Raw genomic sequence first — 20810 nt, 5'->3', positions numbered from 1 at the left:
TGTTTAAAGTGAATAAGAAGAAAGTAAGCTAGTTATAAAAGGAATTTAATTCTCTGGCCAGAGTAGAAGAAGGTTTAAAAGGGTTTTGAGGGGATAAGTAACTGTATAAAATAGGTGAGAAAGGTAGTGTGGGACTTTCCCTAACAGCCAATAGCCATAGTGTTTGTTAGTGAAGATAAAAACTGAGAGAGAAGGGTAAGAGTCCCCTCCATCATAGCAGGGCTATGGGAAACAGTCACGGCAAACGAGAGTTTGAGGTATGGCATATGGGTGAGCAAGCACCTGTTAAAAGGGTGTAAGCTTACTAGGGGATCGTAAATCCAGAAATTCACCTATCAGGAAAACTACCCCCTACATAACTTAGGGTCTGCCTATAGGCGACCACTTATAACTAGACAATGGGGAACTGGTGTCCCTATTAAGTACGGAAATTAGAAACTGTCTAAAACAGATGAGAATGGAATTCGTCTGTCAGCTAAAATCTGTAACAAGAGTAAGTACGGAAGCTAGAAACTGTATAAAATAGATGAGAATGGAATTCATCTGTCAGTAGCTAGAATCTGTAACAAGAGTACGAGATGAGCACCCCAAAGGACAAACCGCCAAACAGGTAGTAGCAGAAAGAGAAGGTAAAAAGGCAACGCAGGGAACAAAAAAAAAAAAAAAAAAAAAATAATTAATGAAAGCATGTGGTCTAGAATCCCATGGAAGGTTAGACGCAGGAAAATGGAATGAATGTTGTGACACAAAACGTGGATGGCTGAAAGATGAAAAGTGTCAGAGGAAATTCATATATTATAAAGTAAAGTTTAAAGCAAAGGAAGCTATAGAAGTAGTAGTTGTTTTAAAGTTGCAAATGACCTTATAGTAAATTCCCATATGGTATAATTTAGAATCAACTAGTGTGATAAGAGAAGGGGGAGGTGGAGAACAGCTGCTAGTGAGATAAGAAATGTAATCTTATTCTTGAAATGAATGGACACAACATTAAATGCTGATATAGATATTTTGTATGACTTTGTGTCATATTGTATGTATTAGAAAACAGGACCAGCCGACGCCCGGTAATGGCGTTCGTACCTCATGTTGAGTGTGTCCTCATTGTTGGTGGGAAACCCCCTGCGCACTGTTTCTAATGGGAGAGGCTGCCCCCCCTGCCCCTGATGTGGCCACGCCCGGCCCATTCAAATCAGTATGAAATAATCACCTTGTTAATTTTGTCATTTGTAGTGTTTTTTCTATTTACAGAAGTTCCAGTCTAGTTCACTGATGAAACAACACGTCATCATAATATAGAGATGGTGGCCGACAGATTGTACGGTTAAACATTAACGTAGATAATTTCTATACAATGGTGTGATAAATGATTGCAGATACGCATGTTGTTTTGCCGGCATTGAAAGTGTTAAGTTGTGAGAAGTTGTGAGAAGTTGTGAGAAGCTTTGAGTGTGTGACCCCCCTCCCTCCCCTCTAAAGTGTGCTGTGTTTGGGAGGAGGAGGAGGGGGGCTGACTGGGTGCAGTCTGCAGGGCTGATGAGACAAAGGGATCTCAATATGCACTGCTGATATATATATATATCAGTAATGTCTACAAACCGAAATACATTTCTTCTCTTTTGCGCAAGCGCTGTTGGTTATAAAAGTTACGATATTTATGTGTTATGATGTGATCAGATTTCATGTGTTTTGATGTTAATTCAGATGTATTAAACTACAGATACTGTGAGACACGGGGGTTTGAAAATGTATGTGCCCCCACCGTTATACTGTTTATTGGTTTGCAGTAATTAATGTTATCAGAGATAATATTTTCTGTTTTATTGAATAACTAACTACAATTGTTTTGTTTTTGATTTCACACATGAGTTATGTCATTGTAAAGATAACATGTTTGTCAGGAAAAAGTCATTTTTGTTTCAGGCTGTTGCACATTACAAGGGGTTAAATTAGTGTTATGTTGAGATGTAGTTTTGAACTCTGCTACATCACTCTCGCAGAGTCCACAAAGGGGGGAAGGGTGAAGGAACTGATCAGGTACAATTTTAGTTTATGTGTAAGAGACCATCCCCCTCCAGCAAAGTTACACAGGAGGCGATGTGACGTCACTCACACGAGTCTTTATGGATTTAGATGAGGGAGAAGGCAAAACAAAACTTGTCTGGACATTGTTAATTTGATGTAAAGTTTTTGGGAATGTTTTATTTTTATTTGTTTTTGTATTAATCAAGTATTTGCAGAACCTGATAAAAGTGAGATTCTCAAAGTATTGTGGATTATCAGCTGAATGAGGAGGAGTTGTGTTTGGTAGCGGCTTGTGACACCAATCCATGGAGTACCTCTACGCAAGCATATACTTTGTACTGGACTGAACAAAATGGACATGACACTGCGGTTCTCACACAAAGTCATGGACCACAGCAGCGCCCGGTAGCATGTTATTCAGCTAGACTAGACCCTGTGGCCCGAGGTTCCCCATCATGTGTGAGAGCTATCATTGCTGTAAATTCAATGTTAAACAAGGCCTCAGATTTGGTCCTGGCATTTCCACCACATGATATTACTGCTATTCTAACTCAAGTACAACCTAAGCATTTGTCCACTGCAAGACATTTGAGATTAACCTGTGCTCTTCTTCTTCCTGAGCAGGTTACTTTACACCGCTGTACTACATTGAACGCAGCTACCTTACTGCCTTTGGAGCAAGGGGGAGAAGACGTAGGTAAAGTATGGTCACAATTTTTGCCTGAAACTGATGAACATGATTGTATGGCCCTTATGGCCCAGGAAACAGTGGGGTTCGCACATGTAAAAGATACCCCACTCCAAAACCCAGACCTAATACTCTTTGTGGATGGTTCAAGGTATTGTGTGGAAGGATCTTTTCTTACAGGATATGCAGTAACCACCGAAGATGTAGTCCTAGAAGCAGCCTCCTTACCAGCGTCCCGCTCAGCACAAGAAGCGGAGCTTAAGGCCCTGGCAGCAGCATGCCAACATGCAGAAGGAAAGACAGCAAATATATACACTGACTCTCGATATGCTTTTGGGATTGCACACGATTATGGCCCCATATGGAGGGCAAGACAATTTTTGACCTCTGCAGGTACACCTGTAAAGAATGCAGACTTTGTAAAATACTTGATGGAGACCCTGATGTTACCCACAGAAGTAGCAGTAATAAAGATAAAAGCTCACACTACGGCCAACACACCAGAAGCAAGGGGAAATGCCCTGGCAGACGAAGCGGCAAAGCAAGCAGCACAGAAGCTACCCGTGTTAGCAGCCGTATGTCAGATAAAAGATCCAGAGGAAACAAGACCAGCTGTAAGCCCGGAACTACTGCAAAAACTTCAAGGACAAGCAACAGAAGAAGAAAAAGACAAGTGGACGGCCCAAGGAGCAACGCTACGAAAAGATGGCCTCTGGCAGTGCCAGAATAAACTGTGCCTGCCTAAGACAATGTTCCCAATGATGGCCCAGATAACACATGGAGAGACACACCAGTCAAAAACGGCAATGATGGACTTGGTTAACAAAACCTGGTATGCTCCAGGGTTTAGTGTGATGGCCAGCAGTTTTACACAAGGATGCATGATCTGTGCAACACATAATATTGGAAGAACTGTAAAAGTACCACAGAAGCACACACCCAGACCTATATATCCGTTCCAGAGACTGCAGATAGACTATATTCAATTACCAAAAGTCGGTACCTATGAGTATGTGCTTGTTTGTATTGATCTCTTTTCAGGATGGCCAGAAGCTTTTCCAGTAACCAAAGCTACAGCCGTAGCCACAGCAAAGAAACTGATCAATGAGGTGGTGTGCAGATATGGAGTTCCAGAGGTGATCGAGAGCGACAGAGGAACTCATTTTACGGGTGAAATCATGAACTATGTGTTGTCAGCTCTAGGCATAAGTCAAGCCCTACATACACCATACCATCCACAAAGCAGTGGGAAGGTTGAGAGACTAAATGGGACTCTCAAATTGAAAATCCAAAAAGCAATGGTAGAAACCGGGAAACCATGGACCGAGTGTCTACCATTAGCCTTGTTCTCAGTAAGATACACGCCCACAAAAAGAACAGGTCTCAGCCCATATGAGATCTTATTTGGGTCGGCTCCCAGATTAGGATGTTATTTTCCACAGGTGCTCCAAATGCAGTATGGTAGACTAACAGATTATGTATAAACGCTGAACAAACAAGTGACTAAGGTGCATGCACAAGTCTTTGCTTCCATTCCAGGTCCTGATTCAGTTGACGTATAAGCTAGAACCAGGAGATTGGGTCGTTGTCAAAAGACACGTGAGGAAGAGCCTTGAGCCAAGGTTTGATGGTCCTTTTCAAGTCCTACTCGTTACAAGCACCTCAGTGAAGCTACAAGGAAAGGCAAGCTGGATTCACGCCAGTCATTGTAAAAAGGTTCTTCAGCCAGAAGAATGAAGATCTTTGCGGTTGTTGCGGCGGTTGTTGCGTGTGCTCTTATACAAAAAGGCAGAACTGCTACTCCTGTACACGTAATCAGTACAGAATCACTGGAACAGTTCAGGACAGGGTGGGCGAATGCCACAGTGGATAGAAAGCAGGGTAACTACACCTGTAAGGCCAATGCCCCGTGTTAACCTACAAATGTGACTACAACCGAAGGGACTTGGAGAAAAGGACCACATGGAGGGACTGTGTACCTTCACATAGACAAAACAGCCAACATTAGCATACAAGAAGAGACGGCTGTTGTTTTGTTGTTATGAACCAGATTTACAGTATCTATAGAAATATACAACCAGTAAAAATAGAAATGAAATGATAAATAAGATTTATGAAAGATGCAACAAGGAGAGGCTCAACTCTACGATTGTAATAAAAGAGACTGATGGGATGATATTATGTATGAATAATAGCCAAATAAGAAATAGAAGATATTTTGTATTCTTGATAACAATTTTAAGAGATAGTTTTAAGCCACATATAACAGTACAAAGTCTGGAAAGAATGGCACACACTTGTAAGAGCGCTGTAACCCAACAGCAGAAAGAGAATGTACACTTCAATATTTCCTTCCCTGAATCCCCCAGCTGTCATAGACAAAAAAGAGAATGGTATGACACGCTATTAGGAGGGGTAGGAACGGGATTAGGAGTATTGAATGGTATACAGTTAGAAACAGTTATGAACAAATTAAACTCAGTGGGAGATGACACATCTACTGCATTAAGGATAGGTGCCTCATGGTTACCTACTAGCAAAAAGGGCTAGCTATAGATGAACTGTTTCTAAATGTTTTTAATGAAAGTATGCTAACCGAATATAGAACATTACAGAATGTATCAACTTTTGTAAATTGGACAGTATGTACGCTTAAAACGATGTGGCAACAAGAACAGATGAATAATTGTAAGAATAAATTGTTTAGTAGTCATGTTAGGCAATGGACAGACATTCTGCCCATAGGAGAGAGAAATGATACGTGGTTATTGTTCCAGCCTGAGTATACTGAGTGTACACCTAGATGGTGTGCAGGAAGACTAATAGCATTCAATGTGAAAAATCCTACTCTATTATGCAAATTTATTGTTATGCCAATGGTAATGATTGATCCGGTGACATTAGGACAATATTGGATGCCGGAAATGAAAGGAACACACATAGATTCTCAAAATAAGACAAGGAATATAGATTTGTGCCAGTTAACAGAGCAAGGATATGTATGTAATGAGCAGTCAGGGATATATGAACCCTGTCTAATGCAGCACCAGGATAATGTATGCGCACTCACTATAATCCCAGAAGCTAACCTACAGGTTTATATTGAAGTAGGTCCACAGCATGTATGTTTAATAACTAACGACAAGCAGACCCTTAGCCAGTTTAATCTCATAGGACCATTTTCAGGATGTCTATACAATGTGACGCATTTGACTTGGGGGAACCAAACTATAGTGTTCCTGCCTACTTTAGAAGAAATAATGTCCACTGTATGGGTACCTGAACCTTTGCCCTATGGAAATTTTAGTTTGCCACTGGAAGAGTTAAAACAAGTGTTACAAAAGTCTAAAGACGTAAAGAAATTGATAGCAGCCCATAATGTAACTCTAAGTAAAGTGAAAGTATTGGCTACAATAGCAGCTAGGGAAGTAATAAATTTATCATCAGCAATAAAAGATGCCAGTGCCCATCACTGGTATGACATATTTACAGGATTTTCCCCCACTGCCACTAAGATACTGCATGTGTTATTCCAACCCTTGATATGTTTCATAATATTGTTTATATTGCTTACATGTTTCAATTGTTATACATTTTGCAAAATAAGGGAAGCATTCAATCAGAGGCCTATACATTATGATGAAAGAGTGTTGTGAGATTATCCCACCTACATACCTGTGTGAATCAAGTGAAGAAATGGATCGAAGCCTTGCTATCAGGAGATAGAAGTAGCATTGGAATTTAGGTGTTGGTAAAATCACAAAAGGAGGGATTGTTATGGAATAAATATATGTATAATGTATCTGAGACCTGAAAGAGTGCAATGCTGAAGAGAAAACATGTATTAGAATATATTCTGGGAAAGGTAATGGAATAGATTTGCAGACATTCTGTAGATAGTAGAAATTGGGGCCCTACAAGGACTTACCAGACACAAAGGAGTCTGTTTGATGTTTGATCTTTGATCTTTGATCTTTGATCTTTGATCTTTGATCTTTGAGTTCTGTGCATACAGCCAAGATAAGATAAGGACCAGACACCAGATTAACAACTAGAGATAAGAACAATGTACATTGTGACATAAATCACAAGGGAAGAAACCACAAGAATGTAAATGATTAATGTGTGTCTGCACGTAGTCATGTGATATTTTTACTATATAAACTCTGTGTCTCTGCAAATAAAGTCAGAAGTATTTTTACCTTGAGAAACGTCTCAGTGTATCTGTTGCTTCTCCGAGCTCGCCCCCCCCACCTGATTTGAACCTGCATGGAGATCAAGGCGTAACGTGACCTCATTGCGATCACAAAGGGAAAGTGAACGAATCAGAGAAAACATCACCTGTGAGTCAATGGATATAAATGTGTTGTAATCACTTATGGTTTGCAGAGCTCCTGTGTATAACTGGCATCTATAACTATATGATCACTATATAGTGGTAATATTGGCCTTTGTATAGTTATTTTTTATTCAGCAACACTATTGGGGTATTATTCAGTCACTATGTGGTTATGGTGTGGCGGTATTATTCAGTAACAGTATGGGGGTATTATTCAGTCACTATGTGGTTATGTTGCGGCTGTATTATTCAGTAACAGTATGGCGGTATTATTCAGTCACTATGTGGTTATAGTGTGGTGGTATTATTCAGTAACACTATTGGGGTATTATTCAGTCACTATGTGGTTATGGTGTGGGGGTATTATTCAGTAACAGTATGGGGGTAATATTCAATCACTATGTGGTTATAGTGTGGTGGTATTATTTAGTAACAGTATGGGGGTATTATTCAGTCACTATGTGGTTGTGGTGTGGTGGTATTATTCAGTAACAGTATGGGGGTATTATTCAGTCACTATGTGGTTATGGTGTGGTGGTATTATTCATTAACAGTATGGGGGTATTATTCAGTCACTATGTGGTTATGGTGTGGTGGTATTATACAGTAACAGTATGGGGGTATTATTCAGTCACTATGTGGTTATGGTGTGGCGGTATTATTCAGTAACAGTATGGGGGTATTATTCAGTCACTATGTGGTTATGTTGCGGCTGTATTATTCAGTAACAGTATGGCGGTATTATTCAGTCACTATGTGGTTATAGTGTGGTGGTATTATTCAGTAACACTATTGGGGTATTATTCAGTCACTATGTGGTTATGGTGTGGGGGTATTATTCAGTAACAGTATGGGGGTAATATTCAATCACTATGTGGTTATAGTGTGGTGGTATTATTTAGTAACAGTATGGGGGTATTATTCAGTCACTATGTGGTTGTGGTGTGGTGGTATTATTCAGTAACAGTATGGGGGTATTATTCAGTCACTATGTGGTTATGGTGTGGTGGTATTATTCATTAACAGTATGGGGGTATTATTCAGTCACTATGTGGTTATGGTGTGGTGGTATTATACAGTAACAGTATGGGGGTATTATTCAGTCACTATGTGGTTATGGTGTGGCGGTATTATTCAGTAACAGTATGGGGGTATTATTCAGTCACTATGTAGTTATGGTGTGGCTGTATTATTTAGTAACAGTATGGGGGTATTATTCAGTCACTATGTGGTTATGGTGTGGCGGTATTATTCAGTAACAGTATGGGGGTATTGTCCTGCCCCCACTTCACGCACCCCCGGGCTCTATGTGGAGCTCGACAGGCAGCTAAACACCTTCCTACTAGCCAATAAATGAGACTGGTTGAAAGTCTGTAGCTTTATTAACTGGTCATAGGATTAGGTTAAAACTGAGGAACAAACAAGAATATACATGCCATTAGATTACAGCAATACATAAGAATAAGGCACATTGAATAAATGTACTACATATACAGGTAACAGGCTGATATATATTAAGCCTATATACAAATAAACAGTAGAAATAACAGTTATAGTACAGTATGAACAGTGTATGGCAGTACAAATACAGTAAAGGACCATACATGGCTGACCATGAGGCTAGGCCGAGCTTCACAACTACACTAACTGATATATTACAGTCCCATGTAACAGAGTGAATACTGTCCTAACAGTATTCCTGTGGCTGCTGATAGCCAGTAATATAAACCATCTATCTGCTTACCGGCTATACTTGGACGAGAGGGATGGAATGAATCAAAATGGTCTTCTCTCAGAGCAGATATAGAAGAGACTGCCCTTCTTCTTCCCAGAATGCTTTTCACCTTCTCATGGGTGGGGAAAAAAAGAAATAACACAAAGGAGGAAATTACTAACACTGGCCACTAGATGGCACCTGGAGCACTAATTACTTGCATAGAAAATAACGTCACAAATCTCAGTCTATAACATTACGCCTATGAGCAGCACACTCCCCGTCTGGCGTCAATCGATGCCACCATCAGAGTCCCCAGATGAAAACAGTAAAATAAGTTCTGTTACTGGTCTGAGAAATAGTTTGGTCTCCTTCTGATTATGAACCTTGACCTCAACTTTCCGGACGTTCCCATCCTCTCCCGGGAATGTTTTAGTAACGAGATCTAGAGGCCACTCATTCCTATGTGCTTGGCAGTCTTTCATAAGCACGACATCACCAGTTCTGATGTTGGGTTTGGTGTTCTGCCATTTATTCCTTGGTTGTAGCATGGAGATGTATTGCTTTTTCCACCTATCCCAAAAGGTATTGGCAAGGCTTTGTACTTGTCTCCATTGACCTTTGTAAAGGTCTTTGGTACTGAATACTCCAGCAGGAGCATGGGCAGTGCTAGTCTTCTGAGTAAGCAGCATTACAGGATTAAAGATTACTGGATCTTCTGGATCACTTGAGACTGGAGTTAAAGGTCTGGCATTAATGATGGCTGATACTTCTGCCATGAAAGTAGTCAAGCACTCATGGGTAAGCCTTGCTGTACCCACTTACAGGAAGATGGAGTCCAGGATTCTACGTGCTATACCTATCATTCTTTCCCAAGCTCCACCCATGTGAGAAGAATGGGGTGGATTGAAAGTACAAGTGCAACCTCGCTCACTTAGGTATCTCTCGACACTCATTGTATTCAGGTTTGAAGGAATTTGTAGCTCTTTGGCTTTAACAGAAGTATCAGAAAACACACACAGTCTTTGTATTTGAACTTCTGTAGATGGCACAGGGGCATATAGACCTGCAACATGTAGACTAGATAGAGTGGTTAAAGAGTTCCTCCACTCTACCCACAGACCTCTCTTTTCAGTGGGAAGTGGATCATCCCAGTCGGAAGGATCACAAGTTAAATCTCTGAGTATTGCTTTGCCTTGTATGGTGACAGGAGCTGCAAATCCTAAAGGGTCATACAAGCTGTTTATAGCAGACAGGACTCCCCTCCGAGTAAAGGGTTTTTTCTCCCTGCTGACATGGAAGGTAAAGGTGTCAAACTTTAAGTCCCAGAGTAGCCCAAGACTATGTTGCATGGGAAGAGTGTCAGTTCCCAAATCTAAGTCCCTTAAATCATTTGAGTGGTCGTGCGAAGGAAAGTCTTCCATCAATTCTTTACTGTTGGAGGCGATTTTGTGGAGACTCAAGTTTGAACTGGCGAGCATTTCCTGAGCTCTTTTAAGAAGACTGATTGCACACTCATTTGTAGGCAGGGATTTTAAGCAGTCATCCACAGTGAAGCGTTTATAGACTTGTTCTCGGTTGTTAGGCAAGCGTTGTCTCTTGGACCTGAAAGGAAGTGGTGAAACCCAGCTATTTGATTTATCTTTGACTATTTCCTGCTCCATTATTGATAAGAACAGTCTATCCTCATGTGACATTGCCACCTGATTGTCTTCCTTTGTTCTCTGGAAGACTGTGCATCCTAAGTGATCTTGGTCCCTGTCACAGTCATGGTTGTCACAGGAGTTGCCTATGAAGGGACAGGGCAGATGGATACTGTGAGGCAGCTCTTTTATGAGGAAATTGCTTTGACATTGTTGGAAAAGAGAAGGGCGTCCATTCTCTAGTGTGCTAGTAAGCATGCTGTTAACTGAGGGTGGTTTGTGCACACTTCCTAGACAAACATCTCCTATAATCACCCATCCTAGGTCAAGTCTCTGGGCATATGGAGCATTGTCAGGACCATTGATTTGATCTCTAGCTTTGTGAAGTCGTAAAATATCTCTTCCAAGAAGCAGGATTATCTGAGCCTGTGGATCTAATTCTGGTATGAGATAACTTATATGTCTTAAATGGGGTTGGTGTTTTGCAGCATCTGGTGTAGGGATTTCAGATCTGTTATCAGGGATCTGGTTACACTCAATTATAGTTGGTAAAGGCAAGGATGTGTAACCATCTATAGACTCGACTTGGTAACCAGTAGCTCTCCTCCCCGCCGTCTCAACAGTACCGGCACAAGTCTTTAGGGAGTAGGGAGAGCTGGGTCCTTTCATTTTGAAAATTTCAAAGAAGGTAGATCTGGCTAGAGACTTGTTACTTTGGTCATCGAGAATTGCATAGACTTTAATAGCTTTGTCTTTGTGGCCTGTTGGGTAAACTCTGACTAGGCAGATTTTTGAACAGGACCTGCCACCTATAAGTCCTTTGCAGACCTCAGTACATTGAGAAGTAACTGCTGGTGTCTCTGTATCAGTGTTCATTTCCTCTCCGCCCTGCTCCTGGGCACTTACTGCATGTGTCCATGGTGGTGGCCCAGGGTGTAAAGCTGTGTTGTGATCTGTGCTGTCACATTCTGTACATTTTACACTGACCTTACAGTCCTTGGCGAAATGTGATGTCGCTAAGCAGCATTTGTAGCAGATCTTGTTTTCTCTGAGGAAGGCTTTGCGGTCCTCCATGGACTTCTCCCTGAAGGCTCTGCATTTCAGTAGGGAATGTGGCTTCCTGTGCAGGGGACACTGCTTACTGGGATCCTGGAATCTGTCCTCTTGGTGAGAGGAGCTTGAAGACCTGTAGGGATAACCTTTAAGAGAAACATCAGTTTTGTGAACTGCCACTGGTGTTTTATGCTGCTTGAAACCAGAAGGAGTGGCACAGGATAGTGTAAGATCGAAGCTAGGATCATTCCTAATTCTTGCTTGCTGTGTAATAAATTCCACAAACACACTGAAAGGAGGGAATGGTACATTGTGAATTTGCTTGTACCTAGAGCCATGTGTGACCCACTTCTCCTGCAGGTTGTAGGGAAGTTTTTGGATTATAGGGTTGACACCTCTGGCTGTGTCAAGGAATGCAAGTCCCAATAAATCTCCTTCTGCCTTGGCGACCTGTAGTTCCATTAAAAGGTCACTGAGTTCCCTAAGTTTTTGGTAGCCTTTACTAGCTATTTTAGGGAAGTCCTCAATTCTTTTGAATAATGCACTTTCTATCACCTCTGCCGAGCCATAACACTCATCAAGTCTGTCCCAGATCATCTTAAGACTTGTTTCTGGGTAGTTTGTGTTGATGGCCCTGATCCTCCTAGCATGCTCAGCAGATTCATTTCCAAGCCATTTCACTAGGAGATCTAGCTCTTCTCTGCATGACAAGTCTAAGTCTCTGATAACATTCTGGAAAGAGGATCGCCAAGCTCTATAGTTCTCAGGACTATCGCTAAACTTTACAAGTCCCTTGGTGACCAGCTCATGTCGAGCAAAGAACTTAGCAAAGTCTATTGTGGCTTGGTTAGTACTGAGACAGGTTGGCAGAGCATTGCCATGGTGAGAGTCTGGTGTGTGGTCATACCTGTTAGGAGTCTCTGCTTCAGGCTCGCCCGTGCCATACCGTTTTGGGGTGAAGAAACTTCCTGTATACTGGAATGGAGGTTGGGTTCTTTGGTGAGCAGGGAAGTTGACTTGAGCTGTGTCATTCTCTTGCTTGCAGAACTGTGGTTTGAGGTCAGCTTCCTGACGCAAGGTCTGGTGTGTTTGACTTGGCTCTCTGATGATCTCTTTTGTTTCTTGTGCAGTCTGAGGGTTACTGAAGGAGTGTTGAAGGACATATTCTGAAGTGCGCTGTAGTGCATCTTTGGGATCCTGTTCTAGGCCTAGCACATTGCTATGTCTGCTGTGCTCACTGTCAGGGTATGCGGCTGCTTCTAAGACTTCTGCTTCAGCTATGGCAGCTGCTGCTTCCTTTTCAATGGTGAGCTTTGCAAGTGTCGCTTCCAGGCGCGCCCTTTCCACGTCTAGCGAGGCTTCCAAGGATGCTTGTTGTAATTTCAGTTGCATCTCTTGCTCAGCAAAGGTGGCCCGTGTCTTTGCTGCTTCAGCCTTTGCGCGGGCGATGGCGGCTGCATTGCCAACAGATGATGCCTTGGAGGAACTGACATGTGATCTTGTCTTGAGAGAAGATGTCTGGCTTCGTGACATAGTTTGACCGTAGAGATCGCCGTGTTGCCTGTTTGCAGGTGACTGCGTAGACAGTAGCAGACCTCAGTGTAGTCTTAATCCTTTCCTTCTTGATTCCAGCAGTCGTTTTACTGTCCTGCCCCCACTTCACGCACCCCCGGGCTCTATGTGGAGCTCGACAGGCAGCTAAACACTTTCCTACTAGCCAATAAATGAGACTGGTTGAAAGTCTGTAGCTTTATTAACTGGTCGTAGGATTAGGGTAAAACTGAGGAACAAACAAGAATATATATGCCATTAGATTACAGCAATACATAAGAATAAGGCACATTGAATAAATGTACTACATATACAGGTAACAGGCTGATATATATTAAGCCTATATACAAATAAACAGTAGAGATAACAGTTATAGTACAGTATGAACAGTGTATGGCAGTACAAATACAGTAAAGGACCATACATGGCTGACCATGAGGCTAGGCCGAGCTTCACAACTACACTAACTGATATATTACAGTCCCATGTAACAGAGTGAATACTGTCCTAACAGTATTCCTGTGGCTGCTGATAGCCAGTAATATAAACCATCTATCTGCTTACCGACTATACTTGGACGAGAGGGATGGAATGAATCAAAATGGTCTTCTCTCAGAGCAGATATAGACGGACTGCCCTTCTTCTTCCCAGAATGCTTTTCACCTTCTCATGGGTGGGGAATACAAGAAATTACACAAAGGAGGAAATTACTAACACTGGCCACTAGATGGCAGCTGGAGCACTAATTACTTGCATAGAAAATAACGTCACAAATCTCAGTCTATAACATTACGCCTATGAGCAGCACAGGTATTATTCAGTCACTATGTGGTTATAGTGTGGAGCTATTATTTAGTAACAGTATGGTGGTATTATTCAGTCACTATGTGGTTATAGTGTGGAGCTATTATTTAGTAACACTATGGGGGTATTATTTAGTCACTATGTGGTTATGGTGTGGCAGTGTAATTCAGTAACAGTATGGTGGTATTATTCAGTCACTATGTGATTATGGTGCGGCGGTATTATTTAGTAACAGTATGGGGGTATTATTCAGTCACTATGTAGTTATGGTGTAGTGGTATTATTCAGTAACAGTATGGGGGTATTATTCAGTCACTATGTGGTTATGATGTGGTGGTATTATTCAGTAACAGTATGGGGGTATTATTCAGTCACTATGTGGTTATGGTGTGGCGGTATTATTCAGTAACAGTATGGGGGTATTATTCAGTCACTATGTGATTATGGTGCGGCGGTATTATTTAGTAACAGTATGGGGGTATTATTCAGTCACTATGTAGTTATGGTGTGGTGGTATTATTCAGTAACAGTATGGGGGTATTATTACGTCACTATGTGGTTATGGTGTGGCGGTATTATTCAGTAACAGTATGGGGGTATTATTCAGTCACTATGTGGTTATAGTGTGGAGCTATTATTCAGTAACAGTATGGGGGTATTATTCAGTCACTATGTGATTATGGTGCGGCGGTATTATTCAGTAACAGTATGGGGGTATTATTCAGTCACTATGTGATTATGGTGCGGCGGTATTATTTAGTAACAGTATGGGGGTATTATTCAGTCACTATGTGATTATGGTGCGGCGGTATTATTTAGTAACAGTATGGGGGTATTATTCAGTCACTATGTGGTTATGGTGTGGCGGTATTATTCAGTAACAGTATGGGGGTATTATTCAGTCACTATGTGGTTATAGTGTGGTGGTATTATTCAGTAACAGTATGGGGGTATTATTCAGTCACTATGTGGTTATAGTGTGGAGCTATTATTCAGTAACAGTATGGGGGTATTATTCAGTCACTATGTGATTATGGTGCGGCGGTATTATTCAGTAACAGTATGGCGGTATTATTCAGTCACTATGTAGTTATGGTGTAGTGGTATTATTCAGTAACAGTATGGGGGTAATATTCAGTCACTATGTGGTTATGGTGTGGCAGTATTATTTGGACCTTATATTGTGTTATTATTGGTAATATTGGTCTTATATTAGTGAGTTGTGTTCAGTAACAGTATAGGGGTAATATTTAATCTGGTATAGTGGTATGATTTAATAACTGTATATGTATATAGGTCATTTTTTTGTGCGAGAGGGAGGACAAATGCTTTGGGGGCTTGGAACACTCCTGGACGCGCTAGAAATCAGCGATGCAGTTCCCTGCACACCGCCTTCTGAATTTACATCATTATTGATACAGTAATTCAGCTTTTGGGGCCCCACTTTTAACTTTGCCCAGGGCCACAATGTGTCTAAAACAGGCCCTGGTGGTAGCAGCAGTGGTGGTGGAGTGACTGGTGAATGAGTTGAACTCCCCAAGCACAGCCCCACTTGCAGCTTTCCCACACTAAGTTAGCGGGGGAAAGCTACAAGCGGGGCTGTGATTGGTGAATCACTTCTAGCGCACTGCACAGTGCACAGGCAATGATTTTGCAATGTTTCCGTGAAAATTTTGGTTTGTCTGTGATTTTTAGCTCCGTTGTCCAGAAATGATTGAAGTGGAGGTTGGCGACCCTGAACCCCATCAATCAAAAAGGGATGGAATATCCTAGTGATATGCCATCACTTTCTGTCAAGAACACATTTATTACTTTGAATTGTGAGTGAATATGATCTGTACATAACTTCTTTCCCTCTTGTACTTTTATTTCTACATAATCAGCACATGGAGCATTAGTAGAAATAGAATAAAAAAACATCCTTTACTAGGTAGCGCATGATGTTGAATTCTAATAAACATTGTTTTGTGTTTGTGCAGGTAGAGCCCGGTTCTACTTGTGCCATATTTGGTTTAGGAGCCGTTGGGCTGTCAACCATCATAGGCTGTAAATTATCTGGAGCTTCAAGAATAATAGCCATAGACATAAACAGTAGTAAGTTTGAAAAGGCACTGGTGTTTGGCGCTACAGAATGCATCAACCCTAAGGATTACAACAAGCCAATACAGGAGGTGATAATTGACATGACAGGGCATGGAGTACATTATTCATTTGAGTGTATCGGAAGTACAGATGCCATGGTATGTATATTTAAACATTGCTGTCCTAACTTGTTAAATTATTCATGTAGAATTACAAATCTGCAAGTGACCGCAAGTAAAAAAAAAATAGTATCACATCTACCCGATTTATTATTATGTTACTTAGTATTTTATATTATATTCATATATTATATTCATATTATTTGAAATGTGCATGTGGTCACTGAAATCGGAATAATGCGGTTTTAAATGCTAAAAAAAAATGTGTGTTTGAAGGAGGCTTTACAGCACTGGAAAAACTTCACAACCCAGAACTGGGAAGTGGCAGACATCTTCACCAGCAAAATGAAGGTGGCAGAAGTGCTGGAAAAGCGGCAGCTACATATTTTTTCATCATAGAAGGGGACCGCGCTAATCTTGACAAGAGTGTGTAAATCCTGTATGGTACAGAATGGTGGGTGGGTCTTTTGCTATTCAGACACTAAAAGCCATTTATCAGGTTTTGCATTGCTTACTCTCTATGGAATCTGAAAGACACTGCAATAAATAATTATAATAGGAAACTGTGATTATACTATCACCACAGTTACCCTAGTTACTTTGAAGAATGTTCTGCTTTGAAATATTAAGTATCCCATCCCATCAAGTGATTGCACCTTCAAGTCTCCTAGTGGGACTAAAAAAAAATGTTGAATAAAGATTAATAAAATTAAAAAAACATAAAATAAAGCTATTTTTTTTCAATACAAATGTTTCTAATGTGTAAAAATAGTATATCATAAAAAAATACATATACAGTATTGCCACAATCGTAATGACCTGTACAATAAAGTTAAAATACTATATATACCGCATAGCAAATGCCATATAAAACAAATCCCATAAAGCAATGCATAAAAAAAAATTCTCTCCAAAAGTTAATCAATAAGTTGTATGTCCCACAAAATGGTTCCAAATTACAACTTCGTTAATGGAACGCGGTGGATTCAAATATATTCTTGTTCAAATGTAATAAAACCTTTTTTTCTCCAAACTCTATGAAACTTCTACCTCTCCAGTAAATGCAATTTGGTCACGTTTTTTTTTGTTTGTTATTGTTGTGGGATTAGGGTATGTGCACACGACCTATTTTCAGGCGTAATGGAGGCGTTTTACGCCTCGAATTACACCTGAAAAGACGGCTCCAATACGTCGGCAAACATTTGCTTATGGCTTGCAATGGGTCTTACGATGTTCTGTGCAGACGAGCTGTCATTTTACGCATCGCTGTCAAAAGACGGCGCGTAAAATTACGCCCGCGTCAAGAAAGTGCAGGACACTTCATGGAATGTAATTGGAGCCATTTTTCATTGACTTCAATGAAGAACAGCTCCAATTATGTCTGTAATGGACGCCGCGAAAAACGTGTGCACTTGTAAAAAGGTCTGAAACTCAGGAGCCTGAAAACAGCTCTGTAATATCAGACGTATTTTGCGTTGCCATGTGCACATACCCTTAGACCGAACTATTTGAAGACTGTGGCTTCTTGTGGAAGTGACACTATGATTTTACTCAGTTTTAACATTTAAAAAAATAGATAAATTATTATTTAAAAAAAACTATTTATATATATATATATATATATATATATATATATATATATATATATATACACACACACACACACACACACACACACACATATATATATATTTCTTTTTTTGTTTCTTTTTTTTTTTTTCTTTTTTTTTTTCGCCGTAATCGGAAAGACCTATAGCTTAACCCCTTCCCTCTTTAGCCACTTTTGACCTTCCTGACAGAGCCTCATTTTTCAAATCTGACATGTGTCACTTTATGTGGTAATAACTCCGGAATGCTTTCACCTATTCAAGCGATTCTGAGATTGTTTTCTCGTGACACATTGCACTTTACTGGCAAAATTTGCTCGATATGTTCAGTATTTAATTGTGAAAAACACCAAAATTTTGTGAAAAATTGCAAAAGTTTGCAATTTTCTCAATTTAAATGTATCTGCTTGTAAGACAGGCAGTTATAACACACAGAATTGTTGCTAATTAACATCCCCCACATGTCTACTTTAGATTGGCATCGTTTTTTGAACATCCTTTTATTTTTCTAGGACGTTACAAGGCTTAGAACTTTAGCAGCAATTTCTCACATTTTCAAGAAAATTTCAAAAGGCTATTTTTACAGGGGCCAGTTCAGTTGTGAAGTGGCTTTGAGGGCCTTATATATTAGAAACCCCCAAAAAGTGACCCCATTTTAAAAACTTCACCCCTCAAAGTATTCAAAACAGCATTTAGAAAATGTCTTAACCCTTTACACATTTCAAAGGAATTAAAGCAAAGTAGAGGTGAAATTTACAAATTTCATATTTTTTTGCAGAAATAAATTTTGAATACTATTTTTTTTATAACACAAAAGGTTTTACCAGAGAAATGCAACCCAATATTTGTTGCCCAGTTTCTGCAGTTTTAGGAAATATCCTACATGTGGCCGTAGCGTGCTACTGGACTGAAGCATAGGCTACAGAAGCAAAGGAGTACCTACTGGATTTTGGGGCCTTATTTTTGTTAGAATATATTTTAGGCACCATGTCAGGTTTGAAGGGTTCTTGCGGTGCCAAAACAGTGAAAATCCCCCAAAAGTGACCCTTCTGGGAAACTACAAACCTCAAGGAAATTATCTAGGGGTATAGTGAGCATTTTGACCGCACAGGTTTTTTACAGAAATTATTGGAAGTAGGCCGTGAAAATTAATATCTAATTTTTTTCAAAGAAAATGTAGGTTTAGCGATTTTTTTTCTCATTTCCACAAGGACTAAAGGAGAAAAAGCACCGCAAAATTTGTAAAGCAATTTCTCCCGAGTAAAACAATACCCCACATGTGGTAACAAACGGCTGTTTGGACACACGGCAGGGCTTAGAAAGGAAAGAGCGCTATTTGGCTTTTGGAGCTCAAATCTAGCAGGAATAGTATTCAGAGGCCATGTCACATTTACAAAGCCCCTGATGGGACAAAACAGTGAAATCCCCCCACAAATGACCCCATTTTGGAAACTACACCCATTGAAGAAATTATCTAGGGGTATAGTGAGTGTTTTGACCCCACAGGTTTTTTTGCATAAATTATTGGAATTAGGCCCTGAAAATGACAATCTAAATATTTTCAAAGAAAATGTAGGTTTAGCTAATTTTTTCTCATTTCCACAAGGACTGAAGGAGAAAAAGCACCGTAAAATTTGTAAAACAATTTCTCCCGAGTAAAACACTACCCCAAATGTGGTAATAAACGGCTGTTTGGAGACACGGCGTGGCTGAGAAGGGAAAGAGCGCTATTTGGCTTTTGGAGCTCAAATTTAGCAGGAATGATTTGCGGAGGCCATGTCATATTTACAAAGCCCCTGAGGTGACAAAACAGTGGAAACCCCCCACAAGTGACCCCATTTTGGAAACTACACCCATTGAGGAAATTATCTAGGGGTATAGTGAGCGTTTTGACCCCACAGGTTTTTTGCATAAATTATTGTAAGTAGGCCCTGAAAATGACAATCTAAATTTTTTCAAAGAAAATGTAGGTTTAGCAAATTTTTCTCATTTCCACAAGGACTGAAGGAGAAAAAGCACCGTAAAATTTGCAAAGCAATTTCTCCCGAGTAAAACAATACCCCACATGTGGTAATAACTGGCTGTTTGAACACACGGCGGGGCTTAGAAGGGAAAGATCACTATTTGGCTTTTGGAGATCACATTTAGCAGGAATGGTTCTCGGAGGCCGTGTCACATTTGCAAAGCCTCTGAGGGGACAAAACAATGAAAATGCCCTAAAAGTGACTCCATTTAGGAAACTACACCTCTTGAGGAATTCATCTCGGGGTGTAGTGAGCGTTTTGACCCCACAGATGTTTCATAGAATTTATTAGAATTGGGCAGTGAAAATAAAAACAATCCTTTTTCTTCAAAAAGACGTAGCTTTAGCGCAAATTTTTTTATTTTCTCAACAAATAAAGGAAAAAAAGAACCCAACATTTGTAAAGCAATTTTTCCCGAGTACGGCAATACCACACATGTGGTCATAAACTGCTTGTTTGGGCAAACGGCAGGGCTCAGAAGGGAAGGACCGCCATTTGGAGTGCAGATGTTGCTGGATTGGTTTCTGGGCGCCTCTGGGCCCAAAACAGTGGAAACCCCCCAGAAGTGACCCAATTTTGGAAACTACACCCCTCAATGCATTTACCTAGGGGTGTAGTAAGCATTTTAACCCTGCAGGTGATTGGCAGAAATTGGTGTGCACTCGATGTTGCAGAGTGAAAATTGATTTTTTTTCCGTAGATATGCCAATATGTGGTGCCCAGCTTGTGCCACCATAACAAGACAGCTCTCTAATTATTATGCTGGGTTTCCCGGTTTTAGAAACACCCTACATGTGGCCCTAATCTTTTGCCTGGACATTCGACCAGGCTCAGGAGTGAAAGCGTACCATGTCAAATTGAGGCCTAATTTGGCGATTTACAAAGTATTGCTTCACAACTGCAGAGGCTCAGATGTGAAATAATAAAAAGAAAACCCTGAGAAGTGACCCCATTATGGAAACTGCACCCCTCAAGGCATTTATTAAGGGGTGTAGTGAGCATTTTCACCCCACAGGTCTTTTCCATAAATGATTGCACTGCGGATAGTGCAAATTAAAAATTTATATTTTTCCCTAGATATGCCATTCAGTGGCAAATATGTCATGCCCAGCTTATGACGCTGGAGACACACACACCCCAAAAATTGTTAAAAGGGTTCTCCCG

At 40.5% G+C, this 20810-nt stretch overlaps 1 protein-coding gene and 1 long non-coding RNA gene across 3 annotated transcripts in view; one reads left to right on the top strand and one right to left on the bottom strand.

Annotated features, from left to right (window-relative positions):
* The window catches only part of LOC142757608 (alcohol dehydrogenase 1-like), a 78013-nt gene that overhangs the window by 47116 nt on the left and 10087 nt on the right, over positions 1-20810 (top strand). For both annotated transcript variants that reach the window (XM_075860633.1, XM_075860632.1), the window contains exon 6: positions 15794-16054. In XM_075860633.1, the coding sequence (XP_075716748.1) occupies positions 15794-16054 (261 nt within the window). The remainder of the gene's footprint in view (positions 1-15793; positions 16055-20810) is intronic.
* On the bottom strand, positions 13194-13623 carry LOC142757634 (uncharacterized). Its single transcript, XR_012883031.1, has 2 exons — positions 13575-13623; positions 13194-13239 (listed from the first exon to the last, which is right to left on the bottom strand). It is a non-coding gene; the product is annotated as an uncharacterized LOC142757634 (long non-coding RNA).

This window comes from Rhinoderma darwinii, chromosome 1 (assembly GCF_050947455.1).
Source record: "Rhinoderma darwinii isolate aRhiDar2 chromosome 1, aRhiDar2.hap1, whole genome shotgun sequence".
In the NCBI taxonomy this organism is placed as follows: domain Eukaryota; kingdom Metazoa; phylum Chordata; class Amphibia; order Anura; family Rhinodermatidae; genus Rhinoderma; species Rhinoderma darwinii.
The sequence above is the reverse complement of the archived record's forward strand: the minus strand, read 5'-3'. Positions and strand labels throughout refer to the sequence as shown.